Raw genomic sequence first — 25,491 nt, forward strand, 5'->3', positions numbered from 1 at the left:
TCTCTGCAAACGGTGACTTGGCGATAATCGAGATAGCTTTCGCCGCGGTTCGTTCTTGCAATGCTATATTCGAATCTCGTATAGCAATCGACGCGGAGCGATATTTATCCAGCCGGTATCAAAGTCAAGGTCCTCGTAGCCGCGAACGCTAGAGAATACAGGGTGCGATTTATTATTCCGCGCGCACACGAATAAATACATGGGGCCTGTCATGGGGAAGTCCTGATGGAGTTACGATACGAGGATTCTATAAGGAGACCCAGGAGAGGCGCTAATCGAATCGACTGGTCTGTACAGCCACGTTGCGTGCGCACAGTTTATCGCCTTTACGCCTAATTACGGAGTTAATTGCCGATACGGGCGCGGTGGACGCGATGTACTTCGATGCCATGTAGAAGAGAGAGAAAGAGAGAGAGAGAGAAAACGTTGGCGATTATCACAATTAATGAACGATTACATTATCTACTCCTTTTTCGTCTTGTCCCTCTTGCTCCAGTCTTTCTCTTTTAACGAGAGAACCTCTCAATCTCTCTGCTAACGGTCGCACACGATTCTTCGTCCTACCTCATCTCATTCTCGACCATAATCTACACCCATAATTTCTTCGTAATAGTCTCCCTCCTTCCCGGCTCGAACCGGCTCTCTGTCTTTCTCCACTAGATTTATAATAAACGCGCCTTAAATCAGTCACAGTGTATTAGCGATGCCAAAGGCGCAAAAGATAAACTCTCCCTCAAGGTCGATATGATCCCAATAACGTGGGAATATTCGCAAGCGTAAACGCGCCGCTGCACAATTAAACCGCGCTCAATTCAATTAGCAATAATTGGCAAATTACATCACGCGCCGCGTGCGCAGTAATCATTTAAACGCCTATTTCGCGTCGGAATGGCACGAGTTTTACAAGCGTTGTTACGATGCTTTTTCATCAAACAAACATGTACGTTGTAATAAAAGAGAATGCACGATTTCATATTAAACAGACATTTTCATTAGCAGAACTTCATTATCAAAGATATATAATGTTTTATATAATGCGTAATCATAATATATCTAACATTGTGATGAAAGTATTTGCTAATTCTCTTTCTCTCTCAATATTATATTATTATTTGTTAATAGATAATCAAGGTATCATAATACCACTTTAACATAATATACATGTATAATATAATAAGAAAAAAAAACTTAATATTCTACGTGACTCTATTATGTCAGTTCAACAAGATTATTAGTCCTCGAGTAATTGCATAAGTCTCGAATCAATTATAATTCGTGGCGATTCTTTTAAGAGATTCAATCCCGCGAAATCGCCATTATTTGGATTGCCGAGAGCGTTAATCCCATTAAGTTCTGTTTTATTCTAATTGCGCGAGTCGGATATTCGTATTTGACGTCCCTTCCAGCTCTTCGATGCTATAAAGAACTTTGCAGAACTTGGTTCCACGAACGAATGCGAATGATAATACTTCGGTAAATCTAATGATGCCGACAGTTCTGTTACCCAATACCGGAAAGTCACGCAATTCAACCATTTTCTTCGTGTACGGATGCGGATGCATTTAATACAGTTTTGGCACGAGCTAAAAAGAGAGACATTCTCCCTTTCAAAAGAATCAAAAGGTACACAGACATTATCATGTAATGTTTTAGATACGAGATGTGCACATTACTACATCCTTTCTAATTAAATCAGAAATATTATAAAAAATATATAATTATATATTATGAACAGTTTTGATTTGTAATGATCTGATGACAAAACTGCAAGAAAAAATATAAAATACAATATTGATATACTTTTTTCACTGTCATTCGCGATTTGGCTCTTATTGCCTGTCTTACACTTTAAATTTATATTTAATTTTATACTTTTTACTTTTTTATTATTCTCTTTTTAGATAATTTTAATTTAAATTAAATTTTATATATTTTTCAAATAATTTAGTTTAATTTTTCTTGAAGAATAATTAGAATTTAATCGAAATATTGTGTAATTTTTCTTCTCTATATACACAGTGGATGATTTATCAAACAGTTAAGTGCAAGAAATCATAATAAATCATTCTCGACATTGGAAGTAACAAGTAACTGATTGAAAAAATAGATATCGACCTTTATAAATACACGAAGAAGAAATAAATTTAATCTAACAGTTTTTTAGCAATTGCCAAGAAGAGAAAATGAATACTAAGTGAAAGGTAATCACTGCGTATCATCGGGCGAATTCTAAGCAAAGCTCATAACGTTACTATTTACACGTAATTTAATGTAGGAAGCGCAATGTATAAAAATAATAAAAAACAAAAGTGAAGAAAATTCCTGGAACCCGTTTCTCACATCCGATTCAAGAACCAAAGGGCACATACAAAGGTGAAGTATTCGTTACCTCATCATGCTTCCGTGAAAAGAGAAGCCATTCATGAGAAAATGCTACATTCTGCGTAGTGAAAATCGCGGAAGACATACTGTACATCGAAAGAGTAAAAATTACAAAGCAGTAAATAAAATAATGGAAAATAAGACAGTCCATAATGCTTTTCCTCACATCTATGTCAATATCATGGCCAATAAATAATTTAACCTCCAACCCTAGTTTATCCATTATTTATTATTTAAAAAAATAATATAATGTTTGTTTAAACTCGAATAATATTTTTGACAGAAATCAGCTGATTTTAATAAAGTGTTAATTTGCTAATTAAATTTTTAAATAATGTTAAAAAATTAAAATAGTAATATATTGTAAATAATGTTATAATACTTTATCTTTGATTAATATTTTTTGACAGTTATCAGCTGATTTCTGTCAAAATATATTAATCGAGTTTAAAGTATTTACACAATTTTTATAACATATTTTAAAATTTAATTAGTAAATTAACGCTTTAATCAGTTAATTTCTTACAAAAAATATTAATCAAGTTTAAACAAACTTTATGTTATTTTTTTAAATTACAATCTTTTTAACATAAAATTATAATGGCACGCGCACTACTCGTGCTTATTCTAGTTTTTCAAAATTTAATGTTAATTAAAAACGACAGCGAAACTTCTACACGGAGTAAAGCAAAACTCGTTGCCTTTCTACATGTGTTTCTACGAAGTATCTGCTGCAGAAGAGATTCCCTGTATACGGCGAGTCTGCGGCGAGAAGAGAGAGATCACGGAAGGGTTATAGGAGAACCACCAGAGAGGGAATAGGATCCTCGGAAAGGAGACTCAATGACCCGTGGACATCCTGTCCTTTGTGGGGTCTTTCGTAGAAACGATAAACCGTGCGTCGCGGCGTAAAAGAAAAGGAGGAAAAGAGAGAAATGGGAGAAAGAGAGAAAATGAAACGACGAGAGACGACGACGACGACCGGCTCGTCGCCACCGTGGCAGGAAACGCAGCCTTTATACCTATAAGGCGTTATGACACGCCAAAGGGGTCGCCGCATGCTTATTTGCATATGCTTCGGTACAACAATGGTATCAGCCTTACACGAGTCTTAGCTAGATGCGTCCTGCGGTGGCCACGCAATACAAGCAGCGCAACTCGCCGCGAAGTACAATACACATGCTGTCGGTTTCTTAATGGCTCGCATTTTTCGCGAAAAAGTTATTAATACTCCAAAAAATACTGCAAAAAACACTTCAATAAAAAATCCGAGAATAAAGAAGATATACGAAATTTGCATTACTATAGATGCTCAATGTGTTTAAATTTAATTTTCTTATACACATAATATATATATATATATATATATATATATATATATATATATATAACAGAAAAAAATTTTTTAATAGAGTATCATTTCATATTTCAATTACTATAAGGAAAAAAATATTAATTATTTTTTCACAAAAATAGAATGTAAGAATACTTCAAAATGACTAATTGCTAACTAAATAACTAAAATATAATAGTTAATTTTCATCAATTATGAGTGACCTATAGGCAATATTGAATCTCATCCCAATAAATTTATTTATCTAAAAAATATTTTCAATTTTAGTATATCTTTAAACGTCAATACCAAGGTACGATTTATCGCGGGAAACAACTGTCTGACGAAAGTTCCAGTTTCGAGCTATCATCCCTGTGTAGGGACAGCGCAGATAGCGAGACAACGAAATTGCAGGAGTAACACGACGCTTAGCAATGGAGCAACGCGACTGTACACGCACAATAGGTAGATAAGAACGACGGGCGGTCGTAAGAGGTATGCGGTCAGGACTTGTCTTACGCGTTGATATGCACCGAGGAGAAGCGCTCTAGAGAGCGAGTGCAACGAGAGACCCTCTCGAGGAAGGGAAAAGCGTTCGCCTTCGTTGGCCGTGCCCGGCGCATCTCTTTATCTGATGGAAAGAAGCCGCCTTCGGAGACTTTTGCCCTCGCGCGAGATCGAGTCCGAGTCTTCGTGAGTCATCACCGCGTGGCACCGAGGGCAACGTGAACCTTCCGCTCCTCGAGCTCAAGTCCGTAAACTCACTTTCTTGCGCCGCTAACTGTTCAGGAAGATTGCAGTGAAACCGTACGAGTCGGAGAGCTCACTTTCGTTTGTCCAAGTGGAAGTTCGCAGGTAGTCAAAGTACGCGTTTAGCACTATTGATTTATGATGCAAAGGTTAATCATCTTACTATCTCTCTTTCTTTCTCTTTGTCGCGCGCGCGTTAATCAAAGTTAAATACATTCAAGTAATTTACAAAAAATATAAAAACAATAGATTCTCATCGGAAGAAAAGAATCTGTGCTTCCCTACCCTGGCTCTCAATTCTCGTTTGTTAGATAAAAAAATTAAGTTGTGAATTGAAGGAATCATCGACCAATATGATACAAAAATTTTTAATTAATCAAAGCAAACTTTGATCAAATTATTAGTAATTTTTATAAAAATCGATTTCAATTTTACTTGGTCTAAAATTTAATCTGCTTTTTACTTGTCAAAGTCTTGTATACATTTACAATTATAAAATAAATAAAAAAATATTTTTTCCAGTAACTGTCCGCAAACGACAGAGTATTTTTCATCAGCTGTGTTTAGCTAGAGAAATCTCGAAAGTTTTACTAGATTGACGATCGAACTCGCATAAATCTTCTATAGGTAACTGACACGCTTTTAAGATTTTTCTCGAAGATCACTTTCATCGCGTAAAACTCGATCTTCTTTATTTTCATTCAATCTTCTGCATTCATCTTCCAATAATAATTTTCATTTAATCTGATGACGGAAGATAAAATAATATCTTCGCATATGATTACTTTCGACGCAATGTCAAATAAAAATGTTGCTATTCCTTTCAAAAATTAGAACAATTCAATTATTAACTTCTAATCACGTCATTTGCAGCCCATTATTTGCTAGCTAAGTCACGACTCACCTAGTTCGAATGAAATAGACTGGAATCGTCAATCCGAACGCTTATTATCATGGACATGGGCGTTTGACCATGAAACAGGCCGTTTGCACTAACGATGCCTGTAATAGGCCGTGAGATCGGCGTCTTCCTATCATTATAAACGAATGCAGTCTTCACTACGTTGCACTCTAATGAATTCTCAGATGACCAATATTTATCGCCAATCTAGATACTAACAGTTTTCTAATGCAGATATATATCATAAATTGATGATAGTAATTTCGAGTGATCAATATTTATCGTCTCTTGTGAATTGCATTTTTTATATGTCAAAATTTTACGATATTTTGAAATACGAAAAATATTTTTCATTTTTACATAAAATTTTGTTATAAGTACTTTTTAATATCCAGAGCAATTTTTCATGTCCGCTAATACTGTCAACATCGAACACGAGGTATTCTTTACCTTACTTGAGCCAAGATCTTATTAAGCATTTATGTCGCTTTTTTCCGAGTCTGTTAGTTGCCTTTCAACACGGTAATTGGATATTTTTTTGAGCGTAAAATTGCATGAGCGAAGCAAATTACTTTACTGGGTCTTGTTCCTTTCTGCATAAAGAGATCGAGCGAAATGGAAAGTTCGAGTTCGAGATGAAAATTCCGCCATATAAGGCGACAAATTCGAATTATCGCAATTTCGACTGTCGATATACATATACACATATAGTTCTCAGCCCCCGGAAGTTCCGCCGACAGTCATGCAAATACGGTGCGTAAAGTGGAAGAAAGTCGGCGCTGCTTTTAACATTTCGAGAGGGAAAGAAAGTCGGCGCTTTTAACGTTTCCAGAGGAACAAGTACGGAAGATTAGGGTATATTACGCAAAGTGCACATCCGTGCCTGAACGGATTGTTTCGCCTGGGCGTATGCCGCATTATTCGCAGTTATTTACTCGGGCCCTGTACGTGTGATCGCACCGTGAAAGTCCACTTTATACGCTCTCGCGCATCATTTCGAGAACTGTCGGCACTTCCTTATTAAGATTCATTCTGCGGGAATCGCTGGTCCGTGCGTGACGAGAACATACGGATTTGCACGACAACCGGAATATCTCTTTAACATTGAGCTACATAAAGCCTTTTTCGGAGCAATAAGGAAGGATAATGTAAAGATCGAAAAAAATCAATTATTAATATCAAAAAGGGATATATAAGTTAATTCAATCATAATGTAAGAATAAAATCAATTATATGATAAATCCATTAAATAAGCATAAAATACAATATTAAATAAAAATTAGAATCTTGTTGAAAAAATGTGGAAAAAGATAAAATAAAGAATATTTTAATATACAAATAATATCTATAATTAATGTATTAAATTTTAATAAATTTCTGAACTGTTAAATATTTAATGTGCTTATACATATTTTTTTCGATTACGTATTAAACTTGTACATATAATAATCTTGAGAAGAATTAAATTATGTAACCAATGGCAGCAGGCCAGGTCTTTTGAAAGTTAAGTGTCGAGAACTTGAAGGAAAGTTAATCCGATATTTCTTCGGAGACAAGGCGAAAACAAGAGAGGGAAAGAGATCATAACACCGGAAATTTGCGTCGCGGATAGACGACGCGAATCGCGAGCAAAGAAGCCGTAAATTGTCAGTCGGGAGGAGCTCTCTAATACTATAGTCACCTCTCTGTGTGGCAGGTCAACAGTTAGAGGAAAGTGCGGATAAATGTAAAACGTGACGCGGTTTCAATCCGTCGCACGTATAATTGGGTGTAAAAGTCAGTTCACGTCCGCGGAGACAAACGAGCCGAACGAAAGGAGTCGATGTAATCCGGCGGGAACACACACATTTCTCTCTTTTCTTTTTCTTTCTCTCCCTTCGATTCGCATTAATCCTGAATCTGGAAGGCTTTCCACATATCGTAGTAACGTGAGAAAAAATGTGAATTGCGAAAAATCGAAGATTACACGGCGACCGAAGAAGTTGAACGTTATGTGAAGAAAGACGATGAATGAAAGTTCATTTTTTCAGAAAGCTCGTTTTACTCTTGATACGCGTGCATTAGATTGACGTCGATAATAAATCTTTGTTCAATCACTCGCTACCTTTTATGGTGCACGATCTATTTAATAGATAATTAAAAGTCGACCAGCGATTTCTATTGTTAAAACAAAAGTAGAAAGTTATTTTGAAAGTATAAAGCGAAGAATAACGCGAAAGAGTAGCACAAAGGAGAAATTTTAATAAACTGGAAAACGCGGAGAATTAAAACAGGATTCTCTTCACGGAAGGAGTTATATAGTAATGTTTCGCATCCTGCTTCTTTTTCTGCGAGAATAGGAAACATAATAATCTGATATTAGGTACTTCTATTATGTTCATAATGGCTTCGCAAAGTGCGTTTCCTTCAAACATAGAATGGCTCGCAAATGTACCGTTATAAAAGTTAACATAGAAATATTTTCAATAAAATGTCACGGTCTACCGCGCACTTACATATAGTATCGGAAAGTTCTCACGTCGATAGACACGCCTTAACACGGACGCGTACATATAATATGAAATATATTTTAACTTTGTAGAAAATGGTCAAAATTATAGCGCATGAATAGTAATTCACAGCTACTTTCTACATGAAATGATAAGAAAACACCAGTTTTACATACAAAGCGGATTTTACTTGCAACGTTTTAAATATCATAATCGTCGTTATCTCCGATTTTTTCCCCATTATTCGTTCGTATATTATCATAATTAATATATTCGGGAAAACGAAATATACAAAAGTGCATTAAATGTTTCGCAACATAAAGAGCTCTCCTTAAGAGAAGAGCAGAAATATTATTGAGCCGTAAAAAATTTAAATATTTAAAAAATATATATAATTTTCGAATACAAATTTTAATTATGGAATATTTTTTGACTTTTTCTAAAATTATTTGTAAAGGATTGAAATTTGAATTAAATTTTGTTAATCGAAAATCTCACCGCTCAGGAACGAATCAGCACACTTTCCCATACACATCCGTAATTCCGTACGCGGCGTTCGCTCTCGTCGAGAGGGAGGAACCGGTGTTACGGCAATTAATTCGAGTCCGATCGGTGCGCTCCTCTTTTCCCGCTCGAGTTCTCATCTCCGACCGTCGTTGAGAGACGACGCGCGCTATTTCCGTGAACCAAATACGGCGTTCGGTCAAAGACGAGGAACAGAGAGTTGCCGACTATCACGCAGCGGCATGAACGATTGATGAACAGTGTCGGACTGATTTTCTTTCGGATCCTTGACGATCAACTTTAACTTCAAGGCGATAACAATTGCACGACAAAGAAACTCAATTAAGCTGTACCGACAAATGTTCTCTTTAATTGCGCAAACAAAAATGTATCGTGGCATACTTATCTTATGGCCTATAAAAATGTTTTACGTTTTTGGTATAGATTTTTAATTTATTTCTGGTATATTAATAGTTGTGATCTCTAATATTATCTGCGGATACAAAAAATTATTTACTTCAGTCATTTATATAAAAAAATATTTTTTTTCTTTTACTTATTTATTTTTAATTCTTTAATTTTTTACTCTTTATTTTGAAAATGTCTTCCTTTATTAATGACACTAATGATGAGAAAAATAGAAAAGAGATGGAGGAGGACATTCGCACAAGCCTCCACGGATCATCAAAGTAGAACGCGTAATAACGGAATGCACGAGATCTTTGCTTCGGGCGATCACCGTGATTATTATTGTCGTGCGTGTTTTCTAGATTTTTTCTCTCGTTCTCCTCCTTCGACAACAAAGCGTGATAATTTTATGGTGATCGAAAGGCGCTGCCACTCGTTCGAGGTGAACCACCGATCAATATTGAACGAGAGAGGAGAGACTACTTCTCTTTTGTAGACGAATAGATTCACATATGTATCGATCATTTGAAATTAGATCGGCCACGAACATTCTACAACTCGGAGGCAAAAAATGAATATCTTATGTCTATATAGATATATAACAATTGCAGTCTTATTGTATAAAAGAAATTATTGTCGTATACTATAATTTGGTTTTTATAACAGAATTACGATCAAGATTTCGTCGAAGCCGTCATAAGAGCTTACGAAATAAAATATTCTCATTTAGTAATGCTGATGAGGCAATTCTGAATATGTACAATATATATATATGAGTCTCCCTATCCCCTTCTTCTGCACAATTGTTCGTAATGTGAAAGTGAAATATCCTCGATGGAAGTTTTTTGATCGAATAATTAAACAATTGTCGGGACCACTTCCTGGCCAGGACACGTTGTCCCTTCTCTGCCATTATACGAACTTTTAATGTACTAAACATCTGCGGCAATTATCTAGATTAAAATCGTCCGATCGCGTGCGTGGAGCTTATTTAGCAAAAGAATGATCAGATACAGCAGTGTGCATCCCAATGGAAATCTCAATGAAAGACAAAAGGAGAACAAATGTATAGAGACACGATATACAGAGAGAATGCTACCGATATTACATGTACTCGAAAAATGAAATATAAATTATCTATAATTTGTTCGAGAGAAATTATCTCTCTTTCATTATGAATTCTCTTTCTACACAGGGAGAATTTTCTTTTAGAATTTACCCTGAAAATCATGGTAACCGTAGGACAATATGGTATACTAGAAGAATTTTATAAGAGTTTTTCTAATTAATATATTTAAAACAATAAAAAATATTAATATCACAATAAGATATAAAATAGGTTCGATTTATTTTACTATATGAATATTTTTTATTTTCAGGGTAAATTCTAAGAGAAAATTCTCATAGACTTAAAATGGTCCATAATAAGGATTAAAGTTGAATTTATGATGATTTTTCAAATTATATCAAATTATCGAAACAATCGAAATACATATTTGATATTTAATTTAGGAATATCATGCGCTATTAACCGCGAATTTCTAATTAATTCTGACCTCTTTGTGTGCTTTAGATGCACGATCGGGTAAGATGGTTAACGCGCTTGCAGTCGTAAACTATCAAGGTGGCGCTTACGGGAAAATGATTCCGATTAATAATTAATCAGTTCGATAATGTTGTCTCGCGTTATCGCCCGCGAGCTGCTACCCGCTTTTCTTTATTACCACTTGTCGATGATAGATGAATCGATCCAGGCGCAGCGCGCTAAACTACCCATTACGACTATACGCGTTCCTGATCACATCTCGCGCGCACGCGGTTAATAAGATAATAAGTACCACGCGGGGATGAATAATCGCGATTGGGCGCCATTGCGCCGCCGGTCCTGGCACACAGCTTCCCGCGAAGAGGAGCCCGTTATCATTATCCGCGCGCAAGTACGTCGCGGAACAGCGATTAACCGTAGCAATAAGGAAGTGCCTGCGTTACGGATTGATCGCCCAGGTTCTCTTAATTTTCGTTGCGCCGCGCCAGCACAACAAAAGTATGCGAGATGTGATCAAAAAGTTCGTGCAATTTTTGTTTATTTGAAGAAGTATGTCCTTATTCGTCTACATTTAATGTTGTCCCCTTTAAAGTAAGCCCCATCGGATATAACACATTTATGCCAACGTTTTTTCCAAGCTTCAAAACATTTATGGAATTTTCACGGTTTTACGTGTTACTTCTTTCTCTTCCCAAGAATAAAGAAAACCACGAAAGGATGACAACGATTTGCAATCATTAAAGACATTAAACAATAATCGCTGAATGATCTGTAGGCTATACGAAAACTGAATTCCACAAATGCTTTGAAGACTGGAAAAAATATGTTTTATCTGATGGGGCTTACTTTGAAGGGAACAACATTAATTAGGTGAATAAAGACATACTTTTTCAAATAAACAAAAATTGCAATAAATTGCGAACTTTTTGATCACACCTTGTGACGACGAATCGTTGATTAATAAAGCCAATTTTAGAACAAGAAATTCAAGGGGTGGGTCCGGGTTTCCGATAAACCAGCATACGGGAGCGAGAGAAGCGCGTTTTCCTTTCACGAGCAAAATCCATGGAAGGACCGAGGTGGTTATCGGCGGGGATCAAAATTATAATCGTGACGTTAAGTAACGGTTTCGTCAAAGTGAAAGTCCAGTGGCGTGGCGAGATGATCGTCTCTCGATATGTCGGGTATATGACTCCGTCGCACAGCCACACGGGAAGCGCGTGTGCACGCATCTCGTACCTAATTATCGAGGAATGCTTTGTGCGTGTAGGAAGCCGCGTTCGGACTTAACGACTCGGTGCAAGAAAGAGACTCTCGAGCGAGGCATGCGAGATTGAGCGGTACGCTATACTATTATATACGATACTATTATACTTACGCGATTACTATTATATACGATTTCACGATCGATTTCGCACTCTTTTCCTGTATTGCACAGCGGCTCTTATATATAATACGTATATTGGGGAGTGCACGTGCGAATTATCGCATTGCATTATTGTAATTTGGCATCTGAAAAAGTATCGCTAATTTGCATCTCTTATGATTTCAAATAAAATATTTTTATCGCATGATTTTTTATGCTCAATATTTTGCTCTTTTAGTAATATACTTATTATTGATATTTTAACGACAATTTAAGCATTGTATCAAATGTAAATGATTATGAGTTGAATATCTCAAACATATGTTTTCTCCCATTTATAAGTGTTTTTTCTCTCTCTTTTTTAAATATTCTTTAATTTAAAAGCAGAAAAATGTATAATTAAGATAAAGTTATACTTAATAACAATCTTTTTTTTCTCTTCAGCACTGATCGTTTGATTGGTTGCTCTCGTAATTTTGATGGATATTATTACTATACGAATTCTATTTCTACGTCGACCGTTTTGAATGTCTTGATGATTATGGAGGGATATAAAAAATGGTGAAAATTACACACTGGCGAACATCGCGAACCGCCCAGGTCATTCATTCACACTCGGCTTTCCAAAGGATGGGCCATCGCTATTTTTTACGTGCGCGTGATGGATAATTATTAATTATAAAGCGATCAAAACGACAGGGTGGCATTTGTGTGCGATCCATCGTGGTAATTTTCTGATTTGCTTGTGTACGAAAAATGTGTATTCGCGACAAGCTCGATTTTCGTTTTCAAGCCCTGGAGGGGCTCGTTAAACATGCACATACGCGCATAAAACCGAGTTTAAATTGCAGTTCGTTTAATGCGACGCAAACGCTGCAGAGAAAATCACGCGGTCTCAAGGTGTTCAGAAACCTGTGCTGTATACAGAAAGGGAAGAACTGTAACGTTATTACAGGCGTTTTTCAAGGCATTCAGAAACCTGTGCTGAATATAGAAAGGGAAGAACTTCACTTTATTACATGTAATGATTTAGAGAAAGTATTACCAGACAATTTTCACAGTATAACAGAGATATTATATATTTGCGACGTTTAGAAACAGAAAAAAAACTATATATAAAAAAATACAGTTATCGAAAAAGAATTAATTTTTCATTTTTAAAGTTAAAGAAAATAAATTAAAAATTAAAACAGTAGTATAAAATTGTTTTTGTATAAGAATAGGTATATAAGATGGAGAAAATTAGTTCATTTTAATAATAATGCAAAATATTAATCAATATGAAGAATGTTTCGAGGATATATATATATTAAAAAATTAAGACAGATAAGTTGAAAGAGAAAAATTTACAGTAGATATATGTTCTGACACAAGTTGATTGACCATTCCTGCGATACTACCCTCCTAAACATTTTATCGACTCGCACAATCCCTCCCATCACATTATCGATTATATTCGGATGCGTCAGTAAATCGCGCGCCAATTATGTCTTCAGACTTCGTCGTCATTATGAAAATAGCGAGTGTAATGCGTCGGGGAGGCACGAGATTGCGTCCGTCGATCTTTATAGCATCTTATACACGAGGAAAACGCGTTAACACGTATTTGCTTTAGGCATCTCTCAGAATCAGTGACTCGACAATCACTCGATCCGCTAAAATTGCTAGAGAAAACATCAAAAGTAATTTAAAATGTTAAAAACTTTCACATTATTAGGTCTCTATGTGTTCCTAACAAATCTCATTCGGACAAAATTGACCCCAAATTCAATAACAAATTTGTTTAAAAAATATATATGTATATATATTTTATATATAAATAATGATAGATACTGAACTAAAATATATCTCACTATGTACCTAAATAATCAATTATAAATAAATGCAAGCTTTCTCGATATGGAAAGAGCTGAATTCTTCTGACACTACTAATAAAGCCTCGTATTTACGAAGGACGAAAGAATAACAAGCCGCTGAGTCAGATTTATACGCACCGCGAAAGATCGATGAGAGATCGAACGTCAAGTCGAGAGACCGTTCGACGGCCAGATGTATAGCGTTGCGATTTTCAAAACGAAAGCTCGTTCGTGGAAGCGAGAATAGGGAGCCTTTTGTGCGACTTTGTGGTCTTTGTGCCTTTTGTCGATCGAGGGAGGCTGACTGGCTGAATTTAATGCACGAATCGCTCGGCACAGAGTGGCCACACGCGGTTCAAGGGGAGGATGAGCCGCACATATGCGACATAAGTGCACCGTGTGCAATAATTCCGGCGTGATCATCGGAGAGAGACGAGACAGCATGTCGTGTCTCGAAACGGCGGGCTTTTGTCAACCCTTAAGCAACATCGTGCTAATTTAAACGCTAGATTTTTTTTTTAAATAGTCTCTTCGTATTTAAATTTTAATATTCGAAAAAATAATATCCCGATACTCTTTTAATTTTGAAAAAATTAAATAATTTTGTGCTTCCATAATAGACATATATAAATTTTAAATATTTAAAAATATATAATATGGTTTGTGCCGCAATGTTTTTTCTGATTTAATCATGCTGATGACACCAGCATCAGAGCGACATCAACTAATGTCGGTCGAATAAGCTGATGTGATTTCGATTGTCAATTAATCAAAACAGATCGCAAATAAGAAAAATTTACGAAACTTGTCGGACGGCTTGCATGCATATTAAGTTGATCAACACTCACCTCGTGCGCCTGATCCTCGATGCTCCGTAGAACTGCGAGATTGCGAATAGTCGCGCGTCGCGACTCGAACGATGACTCCAGTCTGGTGGCGGCTTTTCCGACCTCTTCCACCAATCTGCGAGCTCGTGTCATCGACAATCTGGAAAAATAAAAAAAACACAATTATGTAAAACCTATCGTTATAAATTTACGTAGTAACCATTCTCTCGCATTCGGAAAATCAAAACCTAATTTGCGAGTTCGCAGAGATATTAAGCCGCAAATTGCAACTAAATGCGTATCAAATATCGCATGCTTTATCTTGCATTAAAATGCTCTTGGTCGATACATATGTATATACTTCATAAAAATACAAAAATGCAAAAGATATGCACATATTAACAATAAGCTCGTCATAATTGATAATCATCGCTCTTTCAAATTCATGCAATTCTTAATTAATGGCGAATAAAATTGTTCGCCAAAAAAATAATAAATTATGTTGCTATGGATTATGTAATTTATGTCACTATATATAATGTGCACGATAATTAATATATTATTTATTAGTAAAAAAAAATAAAAATAAAGGATTAATATTTTTATTTAAGAGGAAAATAATAAAAATTATAAAAATATAATAAGAAACAATCTACGTAATTCATGCTAAAAAGGACAACGCATTTTGCACGCTCATTATGGAATATAAAATTCATTTACCTAACGTGCTCGATGTGCAAAAGCGGGGCCGCGCGTTCCTCAAGCGTGGCGATAGCCTCTTCGGCATCTCTAGACGTTCTTCTCAATGTGGGGTCCGTGAGGAGCCGACCGAGAGGCGTCAAAGTGCCAGACAGGCTTGCGCATTCCTTCAACTCCGACATTTCGAGAGCCAACCTGCGACCAGCTGATTGCCACTCCGTCATGAGGCTGTCGTACTCCTGTAAGAAATCAAAATACCAATCATGTCGAAGCATCGATCTATCTACTATCCGATAATGTTCTCACGATCCAACGAAATATCCTTGATCGACAACCGGTATTCTGGAAGAAATGTTAGTGATGTCTAAAAGTAGATATGTCTGCGATACGGCGACTGCGCGATTCGATGAATCGTAATCGATCAAATCAATTATCAATCTTACGGAGAATACATTGTTTAAAGAGATACGTAATATAGATGACGCATGACTGTTACAGAATATGAAACAAATAATCCGAACTATTATCTTGATAATTTCTCTCTTAGCTCCAATTATTCGTTCGCTCGAATTGAACCGCAAATACCAATCGCATTAGATCAACCTTGCGACGAATGTAACGTATAGCAATATCGGTTTCCGATGCAATCAATTATAAATACATATCTATATAACGAGATATATTAATATTGGCTGATATAATCTCCAGATCTCGAGATTATTTTGTAGAAACTAGATCATCAACTTTCATATATTAATTTAGATGTAATACCAAAAAACTTAAATTAAATATATTTATCTCTATCTGCTTTTATTTTAAATATACATGTTTCAAAGAGAAGAAAGTTATAAAATGTACACTAAAAGTAAATCGATGCTCTATGTGTGCATAATAATTTATAAATTGGGCTAATGTCTTATTTTCGCGAAAGCGCGTCCACATCGATCAATCTTGCAGATCAATCAATTAATACTTCGTGATTAATCTATCGGCAAATTTCTATCGCGATAATATTGTAAAATAATTGATCACTGTAGGAGGACATGCAATTTGATATGATTATTAATTACGTAAAATTGCAGAATTATCTCTAGATATTCTTCTATTTTTTTCTTTTTATTTATTTTATCATACTTCGAAAACTAATTTTCATTGTCCAACCCTATCAACTTAAATAAAGTCTCATTAATAAATATAAATATCTCAATAAAAAATGTAAAATAATCTTTAATCACTATGTCATATACATATATATTAAGCTTGAAGAAATTAAAAAAATTTTTTTAGAAATAAAAAAGAAAAATTAACATACAAATATGAAAAACTATAACAAATGTTTGTGTTTATGTAACTAATCAAAATTATTTATGTAACTAATAAAAAAAAACAATAATTGATCTTTTCTTTTAATCTATTTTTTAAAGAAAAATTTTAAAAGATTCCAGCAATTAAAACAGAAATATGTGAATATTTTCATAAATAATATGAAGGTGTGACAAATTGGTAATGTCGATCAATACTACAATCAGACGATAAATTCTCCGACTATCATTGCGAGATAAAGATCATCGAACAAACAGATCGGTACAATTATTTCGCTCGAACAATTTTCAACGTGTATTTATTCTGTCAAATCTGCCGAATCATTATCATGACATTAAGCCGATCTAAGTGGCTTTCGGTTGCCGTTGAACGACAAGTTGCGATAACAATTTGTCGCGAGGTTCGCCTTACCAAGAAATAATGCATTATTTACATACCCGTTTGTTAATCTTTACTAACTTTATATAATATAATGCAATAATAATTTAAGTTTTTCTCATCTCTATAAATCTTATATATATATATATATATATATATATATATATATAAACTAAAAAAAAAAAATAAATAAATCAGTGGAGAGATTTTCTAAAATATAATAAAATATATTATTCAAATATAATTAACCAAATGATTTAATGACTGTATCGATCCGCATCGTTATTTAAATATCGTTGATACGTATTTATGAAGTGATTCTACATTCGTTCCTTATACGCTCGTTATTTCAATTTTTTGCAGTGTTGACAAATGTAGATATTCATTGTAAAGGCATAATTACCTTGTAAAAAGCGATCCACTGCATCTGATCGTGATTCTCTTCTCTTCTGGAAATATACTTGGCGAGAGAGGCGTCATTCACGATGACGGTCTGAAAGGAAATGTTTATGGCTAATTATAATGTCCCGCGGAGTCGTGCTCGTACTTGTGCAATCATAAATAACATGTATCGCAAACACCGAGTTCCAGCTTTTGTATCGATATTCGTTTTGCGACGACAAAAAGGTTCTCGTCACAATGGAAACCTCTCGGTAATAATGTACCAAGCTACACGAAATATGCGTAGGTACGGAACGCGAATGTGCATGCACTCGAGGAGGCCGAATATAAGGCACTGTAAAATCTAGATCAGCGGCGCACAATAAGCAAGCAAGGAGACAAAAACAACGAGCGATTGAGCCTTAACTATTTTCTTGTCCGCGTGAAGGTGCGCTCAATGCGCGTTTAAAGATTCAATTGTCCACTGGACTCACCTGGGTATTACTAAGAGGTAAGAGAGAATCGATCGGTCCATGCGTTGTTGTGGCATTCCGAAACACGAGAGTCTGAGCCACGTTGATTTTGCCCTATAAAATCAGAAAAAAATGCGCGTGATTTAATTCTATGACGATGATAAAGTCTTCATTCGTTCGATATTGCTTGAAATTCTTCTTACCTGCAGCAAGACCAACATTTTATCCATGAATTCCAAACTCTCCTTGGAATCGTTGAGTATGAAAATAGTGAAGCCATCTTTCGTGCGTTCGGAGCTAAAAATTAAAGATATATACCAAATATTAATGTGTGAAAAAAACAATTCTGGATTGTTAACTTTCTAATTTTACATAATCCATTGAAAGTAATCGCCATTGCTGTTGCAGCGCTTTACATTGTGTCACGTAATTTTTTCAGAGTGGGTATATATTGTTGAAAAAAATATCTCCAAAAAATCAATCGACAAATTATCATTATGCTAAAGCAACAGTAACATTCAAAATTAATCCCGCGTGATTTACTAGTGTCATTTAAAAATAATCATTGTCCGTCATCTCGTATTAGCCGAGTGGCCTGCTGCTTTCGAGTGCTTATCGAAACCGTATCCCGCTGCATACGAACGAGCATCGGATCTTATTTACAAACGTCGAATTTCCTAAGCAAATATTATCGCTTCCGTCGAAGAATTTCATGCGCACACGTGAGTCATCGCGTGTCGCAGTAGTATACACGTATGGTTAAATCTCCCACGTGTGCGCTGCTACGATTTCTCCTTCCCATCGTCGTCGTGCGCGGAGTGAAGCATGTCATTCGTTGTATGGCGATGCTTTTGTAAATCGACGTACACGTGCAGGCCCGTCAAACCAGGCCTCGTTATGTACTTTAATCGTATCGTTTCTCACGTCGCTCGCAATTCAATTGACTGAGAGATTAAGGACAAAGCGTTTAAACGCGGTAACAACTGGCGCATTCTTAATGTCATTACTGGATATCCGATTAAACAGGGTGTCCAGCAGACTCAGTGAAAAAAATTTCCTGACTATTTCAGATTTTCCAAGACTAGAAATTCGTTTTTTCCCTGACTTCTTAGTATTACTTTTGACAAATATATAATTTGCATATATCTATATGATAAATCAATTAAATGTTAAATCATGAAATCCTTGAGATATTTTCGTCAACAATGAAAAGGTTCGAAAGTTGAAACAAGAATTTAAATTAATTACACAATCTGCATTATGTACAATAATCGAAACAAATATGCCACTATAAACTATTTAAATAATTACCTTTTTTATTTATATTATATCAAATTTTTTAAATTTTGTCTCTATAGAACACATTGATATAAAATAACACGACGATGAAAATATAAATTAACGAACATTCTGTAAATGAATCGATTTTTAACAACACAGAAAATTAGCGTGCTGGGAGTCAAGGAAAAATTTATATTTATTTAATAAAAATTATTGAGACAAATGTAGAATAATGTGAAAAAATCCAGATAAATAGTAAAATTTCCTGACTTTTTACTGACAATTACAGATTTATAAAATTCCCTGACAATGCCCGGTTTTCCAGATTTCCTTGACCGCTAGACACCCTGTTAAATCGCAAATAAAAATTGAAAAAAAAAACACATTAAACCAAATTTAAAAAACGTAGATAATGCAATGCCTGTCTGTTCACATTAATGTCAATAACGTCAAAGAAATTTGTGCTAAAGTAAAATTTGATTGCATCCACATAAATTAATATCTCTAGTTATAATAATAAGATCGTGTCTCTCCGGTAGCGGAAAATGCTCGTAAGCGCAATTTCAGCCGGTTAAACGTAACTCAATTGTATCGGGTATCGCAAACGGCATTAAGTTATGACACGTGGGTGGCTGATATTAAGCATGTTGTATTTCTCACGCGGCTCCCGTGGCACCCCACCCTTCTTCCTACTCTTGCGTATATAATCGTATAATAATCATGCTCCTGCACAGAGCACAGCGATACAGTATTTAACTGTTACAATGCCGAGCTTTGTACGCGCCATGTGGTACACCGAGATCTATCCTAAATTGTCATCAGCGCGACAGGCTACGTAGTCGCGCATATATTATTTCTCTGTCCTCGTAATACTCTATATTTTCTACTTCTGGTTACGACTGGTCGACGTTTCTTCCGATTTCTCTGTCGCGATATAATTGATACGCTAAATTTCTCGAGTGCGACGAAGAGACGCCTATGTAAATGCCTCGTGACAACCTTCTCAAATTGCACGTGCAACTGTACGTCGCTACTCCCCATAAAACTCGATAGCGCAAATCATAGAGTTGAACGTGAGTCGATGTACGCGAATCTTGTCGGAGCGGTAGTGGAAAATAAGATAAAATCAAACCTCTGTCTTGATTTCCTGTCGTTAAACGTCCTGGTATATAGTTACGGTAATCTTCGAACCCAGGAAGATCATGTTTCTGGATTTCAATACCGTGAGATATTCGCAATAACGATCTTAAATGATGTTATCGTTGGAGAGAGAGAAAATTATCGAAGGCCTAAATATTTAATTCTCGTTCATAATCAATTTTTAATAATAATTAATTATGCATTCTATTTTTACCTATTTTTATTTTTTATATATCACGCATTGTATGATTATAATTAAAATAATTCGTAAAAATTATATATTATACGCATTCAAAAATATCATGTTTAATTTATCTAAATTTAAAGTTTATTTTAAAATAATATATTTCCATTTTTAGCTACAAGATTAAACTGTCTGATAATGTTCTTTGACCAATCATCATCGATGCCCGCAGACGTAGCTGAATTATTCGATATTTTTCATTTTACCGTATGATGATCGAGGATCAGAAGACGCGATCGCGTCCTTCCTCGGAATCATCGCGCAATCTATTATCCGGTCGAATAGATCGTTTTCATGTAACCGTAATGACACGTACCCGTGGAACTCAACGGCGCGGAACAGTTAGATCACAGCAGCCGTCTCCCCGGAACTGGCGATCGCCGTTGATAAGTAAATCATTTTGATTTCGCCGAGTTAGCGCGACGCCCACGTCTCTGGATTCATCAGCTCGCGATGTAATCGCCCGGTTGACGTATGATAAATATAGGTATTAGCGCGCATGTGTCGCGTCTCCCTGTCGACCCCCTTTTACAATGCGATTCATCGGCAACGGAACGAGATCGATAACGACGAGGCCCAGGGGTTGCCGTGTCGACATTGATCGTCCGTTAGCGTGCCTGACAGTTAGCGCTTCGCCTAAATTACACGTCCCACACGTCGAGAGAGCTAATGAAAGGGCGCCGCGCGATAGGTTTTGTCGCTCGCCGGAGATCCCGTTGTCGAGCGGGCGTGCACTTCCTTTCGTAATGAACGTTGGTAACGGGGACGAGATGGTCTCTCTTTCTTTTTCTCTCTCTCTCTCTTTCTCTTTCAGTTAGCGGAAGTCAATGTCACCATGCCAGCATGGTATGTAAACGACTTTAATTATAATCGCTTGTCCGATCTAATGCGAGATTGTCGAGAGTTAGCAGCAATCAATCGCTAATTTCCACTTCTACTTTCTAGTTAACGATTTGATGATTTAATACCTTGTGCTTAACGCCGACACTTATATTATCAGCTATTTAAATCTCTTGAACGCTGCATTGAATTTTCAAAATATTGAATTAAATATTAAAAATCTTGTAAAACTATTTTTTCGAAAGAGTTTCCGTGTAATATAGTCCATAATAGCTTTAAAATGTTCATGATGTAATACGAAAACATATATAAAATATAATCACATAAAACATATAAAATATCGTCTCGACTCTCAGAGTCCATTTGAACATTAAACTTGTACAGGCTTGGATTTATCCGTTATTGTCGACGATCACACACAACTATGTCACTGCCCACTCTCGGAAGAACCTCTCGTGTGTGCATTAGCGAGCATTGTCGACCTAGACCCCGGTAGAACCGCTGCATTCGGTATCGTACGGACACTCCGCGTGTTGCGGAGCGGAGTCTAAAATCACGATCGCGTCCTGGGTGGGCGAAGGTTTTGTCGAATGAAGGCTGCGTCACGACCGACTGTCGGCTCGCAATTGACACCGAGGCGAGTCCCGGTGTGACGACGATAATTTCGCGACCCCGGAACCGCGCGCAAATGACATTTTTGCCCGACGCGCTCGCAGGACGACCCGCCGATTGTCATCGTCATCGCCGTTCAACTCTGCTTATCACTGCACTCGGCACGATGATGTTACGTTCAATTTCTTTTTCCTCGCGAACCGAGAGAAAATGCTCAGTCCGCGCGAATCATACCCGGAAACATCTCCCGGCGAATGAATCCTGGTGAATTATATTACGGTCTCATATGGAAGCGTCTAACTGTTATGGTTACGAGACTCCGCGTTTTTCCGTCGTGAATTTTCTATCGAGCCAAAGTTCCATTCTGATGCTTAGTCACGAGCCATAAAGTTTGGATAAATATAGTAGTTAGCGTTAGGATGTCGTGTCGACCATGATAAGCTTCGGGAAATCACCGCGATAGACAGTGCGTGGTCAGAGCTGTCTTTTAAACAGAGAATACCGTATTTCTCGATATAAATATATTCAATCCTTGAAAAAATATTTCATTACATCATCTACGTGAATTGTAAAATTCGAAGACATTAGGAGATAACAAAAGATTATATTAATTTTCAAAATGTACATTTGCATAATTAATAAATATATTTCGCCTTTTTAAAATCTGTCAATTTTTATCAACTCATATTAAGTAATACTATCATATTAAGCTAATATCAAAATAAATCAGAATGCCGAAAAATCGATGCACATTAAAGATAATAGTATATATCGTATTAAATGTTTACGAAATATGTATCTCGCATAAAAGAATCAATCAATTGAATCTTACTGGGGATATCAAAATATACGACCACCCGCTTGACCAGTTAAAACCGATGGCTGTAACGTGACTGATCCCAGCGATTGACTCTCGAAAGATCGAATTTCGGATTGTTGAAGGGACGAGATGAGCTCGTAGAAAGTCGACAAGTCGAGCTCGACGTAAGTGGAGCATAAGTCGTCCGCGAAACGTCGGTAGGTCGTGCGAACTGACACTAAAAACGGACAAACTTATATTCGTAATAATTTTCTAATAACGTAAATAGTATTTTAACGAGTCTGCAAAAGATCGCCGGTATTTAAACATTACACGCTGTTAATTACATCGCTGACGAGAAACGATCGCGCGAAAATCGTGTGGCTTTTCCCGCCGAGAGCGAGAAAATAAAGCGAGCCGCGATTATATGTCTCGTTGTAAAAAATGTATAAACCTTCACATCTCCACAATAAAACATACATGTAGACATGATTACATGTTATGTGAATAGATTTAAATGAATGAAAGAGCAGTGAAGATAATTTCTCTAAGAATGTGCGACCGGAGTAAAATTTTCTTTAATAAAAAGACTCTGATAAATATAAAAAAAATTCAGGTAGGATGGGCTAAATAAAAGCAGAAATTAGGGAACAAATTTATTTAAAAATCTCAACTCTAGAATTAACCCACTCTACAATAGTTGCGTGCGCTATGCCGAGAAAGATAGGCCGGACAAATAAGAAGAAAGCAATTAGAGAAAGATGAAAAGGTGACGGCGGCACAAAAAACGAGAGGCACAGATAGCACAGATACGATCTCGGAAGTGGGTCAGTAAACTGCAGTCACGAATCCTCGTCCCGGAGGGAAAAGTGAGCGCGATAACGAGGAGGGACGTTTCGCCGAAGTCGTTACCGTTAACCATCGGCAGAAACGGAGGGTGGCTTGTATCGGTGGGAGGGAGGGCAAAAAGTGCCCGACGATCACGTCGACTTCTCGAGATGAAGGGGCGCGGGTAAAAGGATTGATGCGCGTCCATAACTCATGCGGAAATGCGGTCAGGTGCACAACTGGATCAAACGAGAGATCCTCGCGATCCTATCATCCCGCGATTTGCCGCTCGTGACTCTCCGTTCTACACGATACATACGCGACAGATTGCCAACCACCGAGATGTTTCCTGACCTACCGTTTGTTTTCGCGCGATCGTCTATTAATTATTTTGTCGCAGGTTATCTAGCCGCGATGAATACTCGACGCCGTAGATTTATCGATCCTTGCAAAATAGTTGTTCTGTATATAAACCATGTAAGTCACGTCAAACTAATTTTTGAGAGAGAAAGAGATAAATTGTCTAGACACTTTTTTCATCATAAATAATTGTTATAAGTATACCCAAAAAAATTTGACTAATAAAACATCTCGCTGTGAATACATTACGTTACATATATTTTTACGCGAGTGTATCCGTCAATCAATTTCTCACCACCCTCCTTCTTAATATAACGATCAAAGCTCCGATTCAACACTGGCGATGCGAGTTAACGGTGAAAGACGACTCGAGGTCAATTTCGCCTGGCAATGCATTTGCGAATTACTTTTGGTGATTCGACCTTTCACCGCAACCAATCAAGTTATTACGCGTAACGCAAACCGCGGGAGTCTCGCTTGACGCTTAATATATTTCTCCTGTGTGAGATATAAGCTTTCAAGGCGGCCACTGCAAAAGCAACTGTGAAACGTGACTTGTTACTTCACACTATGACAATCTTGAATTAAGAAAGTTGTACAGATCCGTTACATGTATATCCCTTTAAGATTTCATCGTTTATACATCAATTTACTTTTAGTTAAATATTTTATTCTGCTTCTTCACATTATTATTTGATAACAGAAAGATAACAAAAATTTAATATATATACGAGAAAATGCATATTTGACATGTCAATGATTTTTAATTAAAATATTATTTTTCACGTTTTATTCCGGAGTTTAATATTTTTTTTCATACGAGTTCATAAAAATATTTAAAAAATTAAAATATATAAAACTTACGAAAAAAATTAAAAAATCCTATACAAAGAATAAAAGCAAGTCTATATAAGTAAATGCATAAATATAAATGCAAACTCAGGAAGTTTAATTAAAATGGAAACGATTAGCCTATCTCACATCTGTCGTTTCAATCGACCAATAAATATCGATACTCGCGAACATGCACGATGAGTGCACTCAATGCACGATAACGATATGTACCGCGCTTTCGCCATTTCACCCGTGAAAATAAGACATGATCAAAGCACGGCACAATTTTTTATCCATTTCACACGAGACTCGTTTTCGTTTTTGGAAAGCCGACAATCAATAATAATTAAAAGTATGAGCATCCGTATGCTGTTAAAAAATACTGACAATATTTGTCAATGTTAGAATGTCACTGACTTATATTCCCGAGTATTCCAATATTATTCGAAAATTATTTAATTAATCGCGCACATCTGTGCCTAATTGGAATGCATGTGCGTCCCAGATTCGTAACAAACATCTAGCTATCCATTTATTTTCCGCGCGATTTGTCCATCGATTAAACGCTCTTCCGCGTGATTACATGATGAAATGAAAGAGTGCCGCCTGTTTTTATGCCTAGTCGAGATATTACACGGTACGATAATGCGTAAACTGTGTACATATAAAGTTTCGTATACGCGCGTTGAGCGCGTATATGGAAATTCCGGGGTCAATTTCATGGCGAGGAGGTTCCCAGTCGTTTCGCCGTTTTGTTCGCAATAATAAATCTGCATCGTCGGACTTATCTGCGAAGTAATCTGCCACCGATAGCCCAGCGAGGCGCTATGTCAACGTCGCGCGTCGCGCTTTCCCACTGCGGTCGCGCGAAAAAATGCTAATGAATCTCTCGCGCAACGCACGTACGAGTATAACCGGCGCGCTGATTTATAGCGAT

The 25,491-nt window shown here is 36.5% G+C and overlaps 1 protein-coding gene across 1 annotated transcript in view; it reads right to left on the reverse strand.

The window, feature by feature from the left end:
• Positions 1-25,491, reverse strand: part of LOC114941642 (puratrophin-1) — a 285,051-nt gene that overhangs the window by 68,657 nt on the left and 190,903 nt on the right. The window contains 5 exon segments of the mRNA XM_085487025.1: positions 14,384-14,522; positions 15,083-15,300; positions 17,166-17,255; positions 17,638-17,730; positions 17,820-17,913. Coding sequence (XP_085343151.1) covers positions 14,384-14,522; positions 15,083-15,300; positions 17,166-17,255; positions 17,638-17,730; positions 17,820-17,913 — 634 coding nt within the window.

The sequence above is a fragment of the Nylanderia fulva genome, unplaced genomic scaffold, assembly GCF_048542155.1.
Source record: "Nylanderia fulva isolate GAGA-0341 unplaced genomic scaffold, ASM4854215v1 Scaffold5, whole genome shotgun sequence".
NCBI classification, from domain to species: Eukaryota; Metazoa; Arthropoda; class Insecta; order Hymenoptera; family Formicidae; genus Nylanderia; species Nylanderia fulva.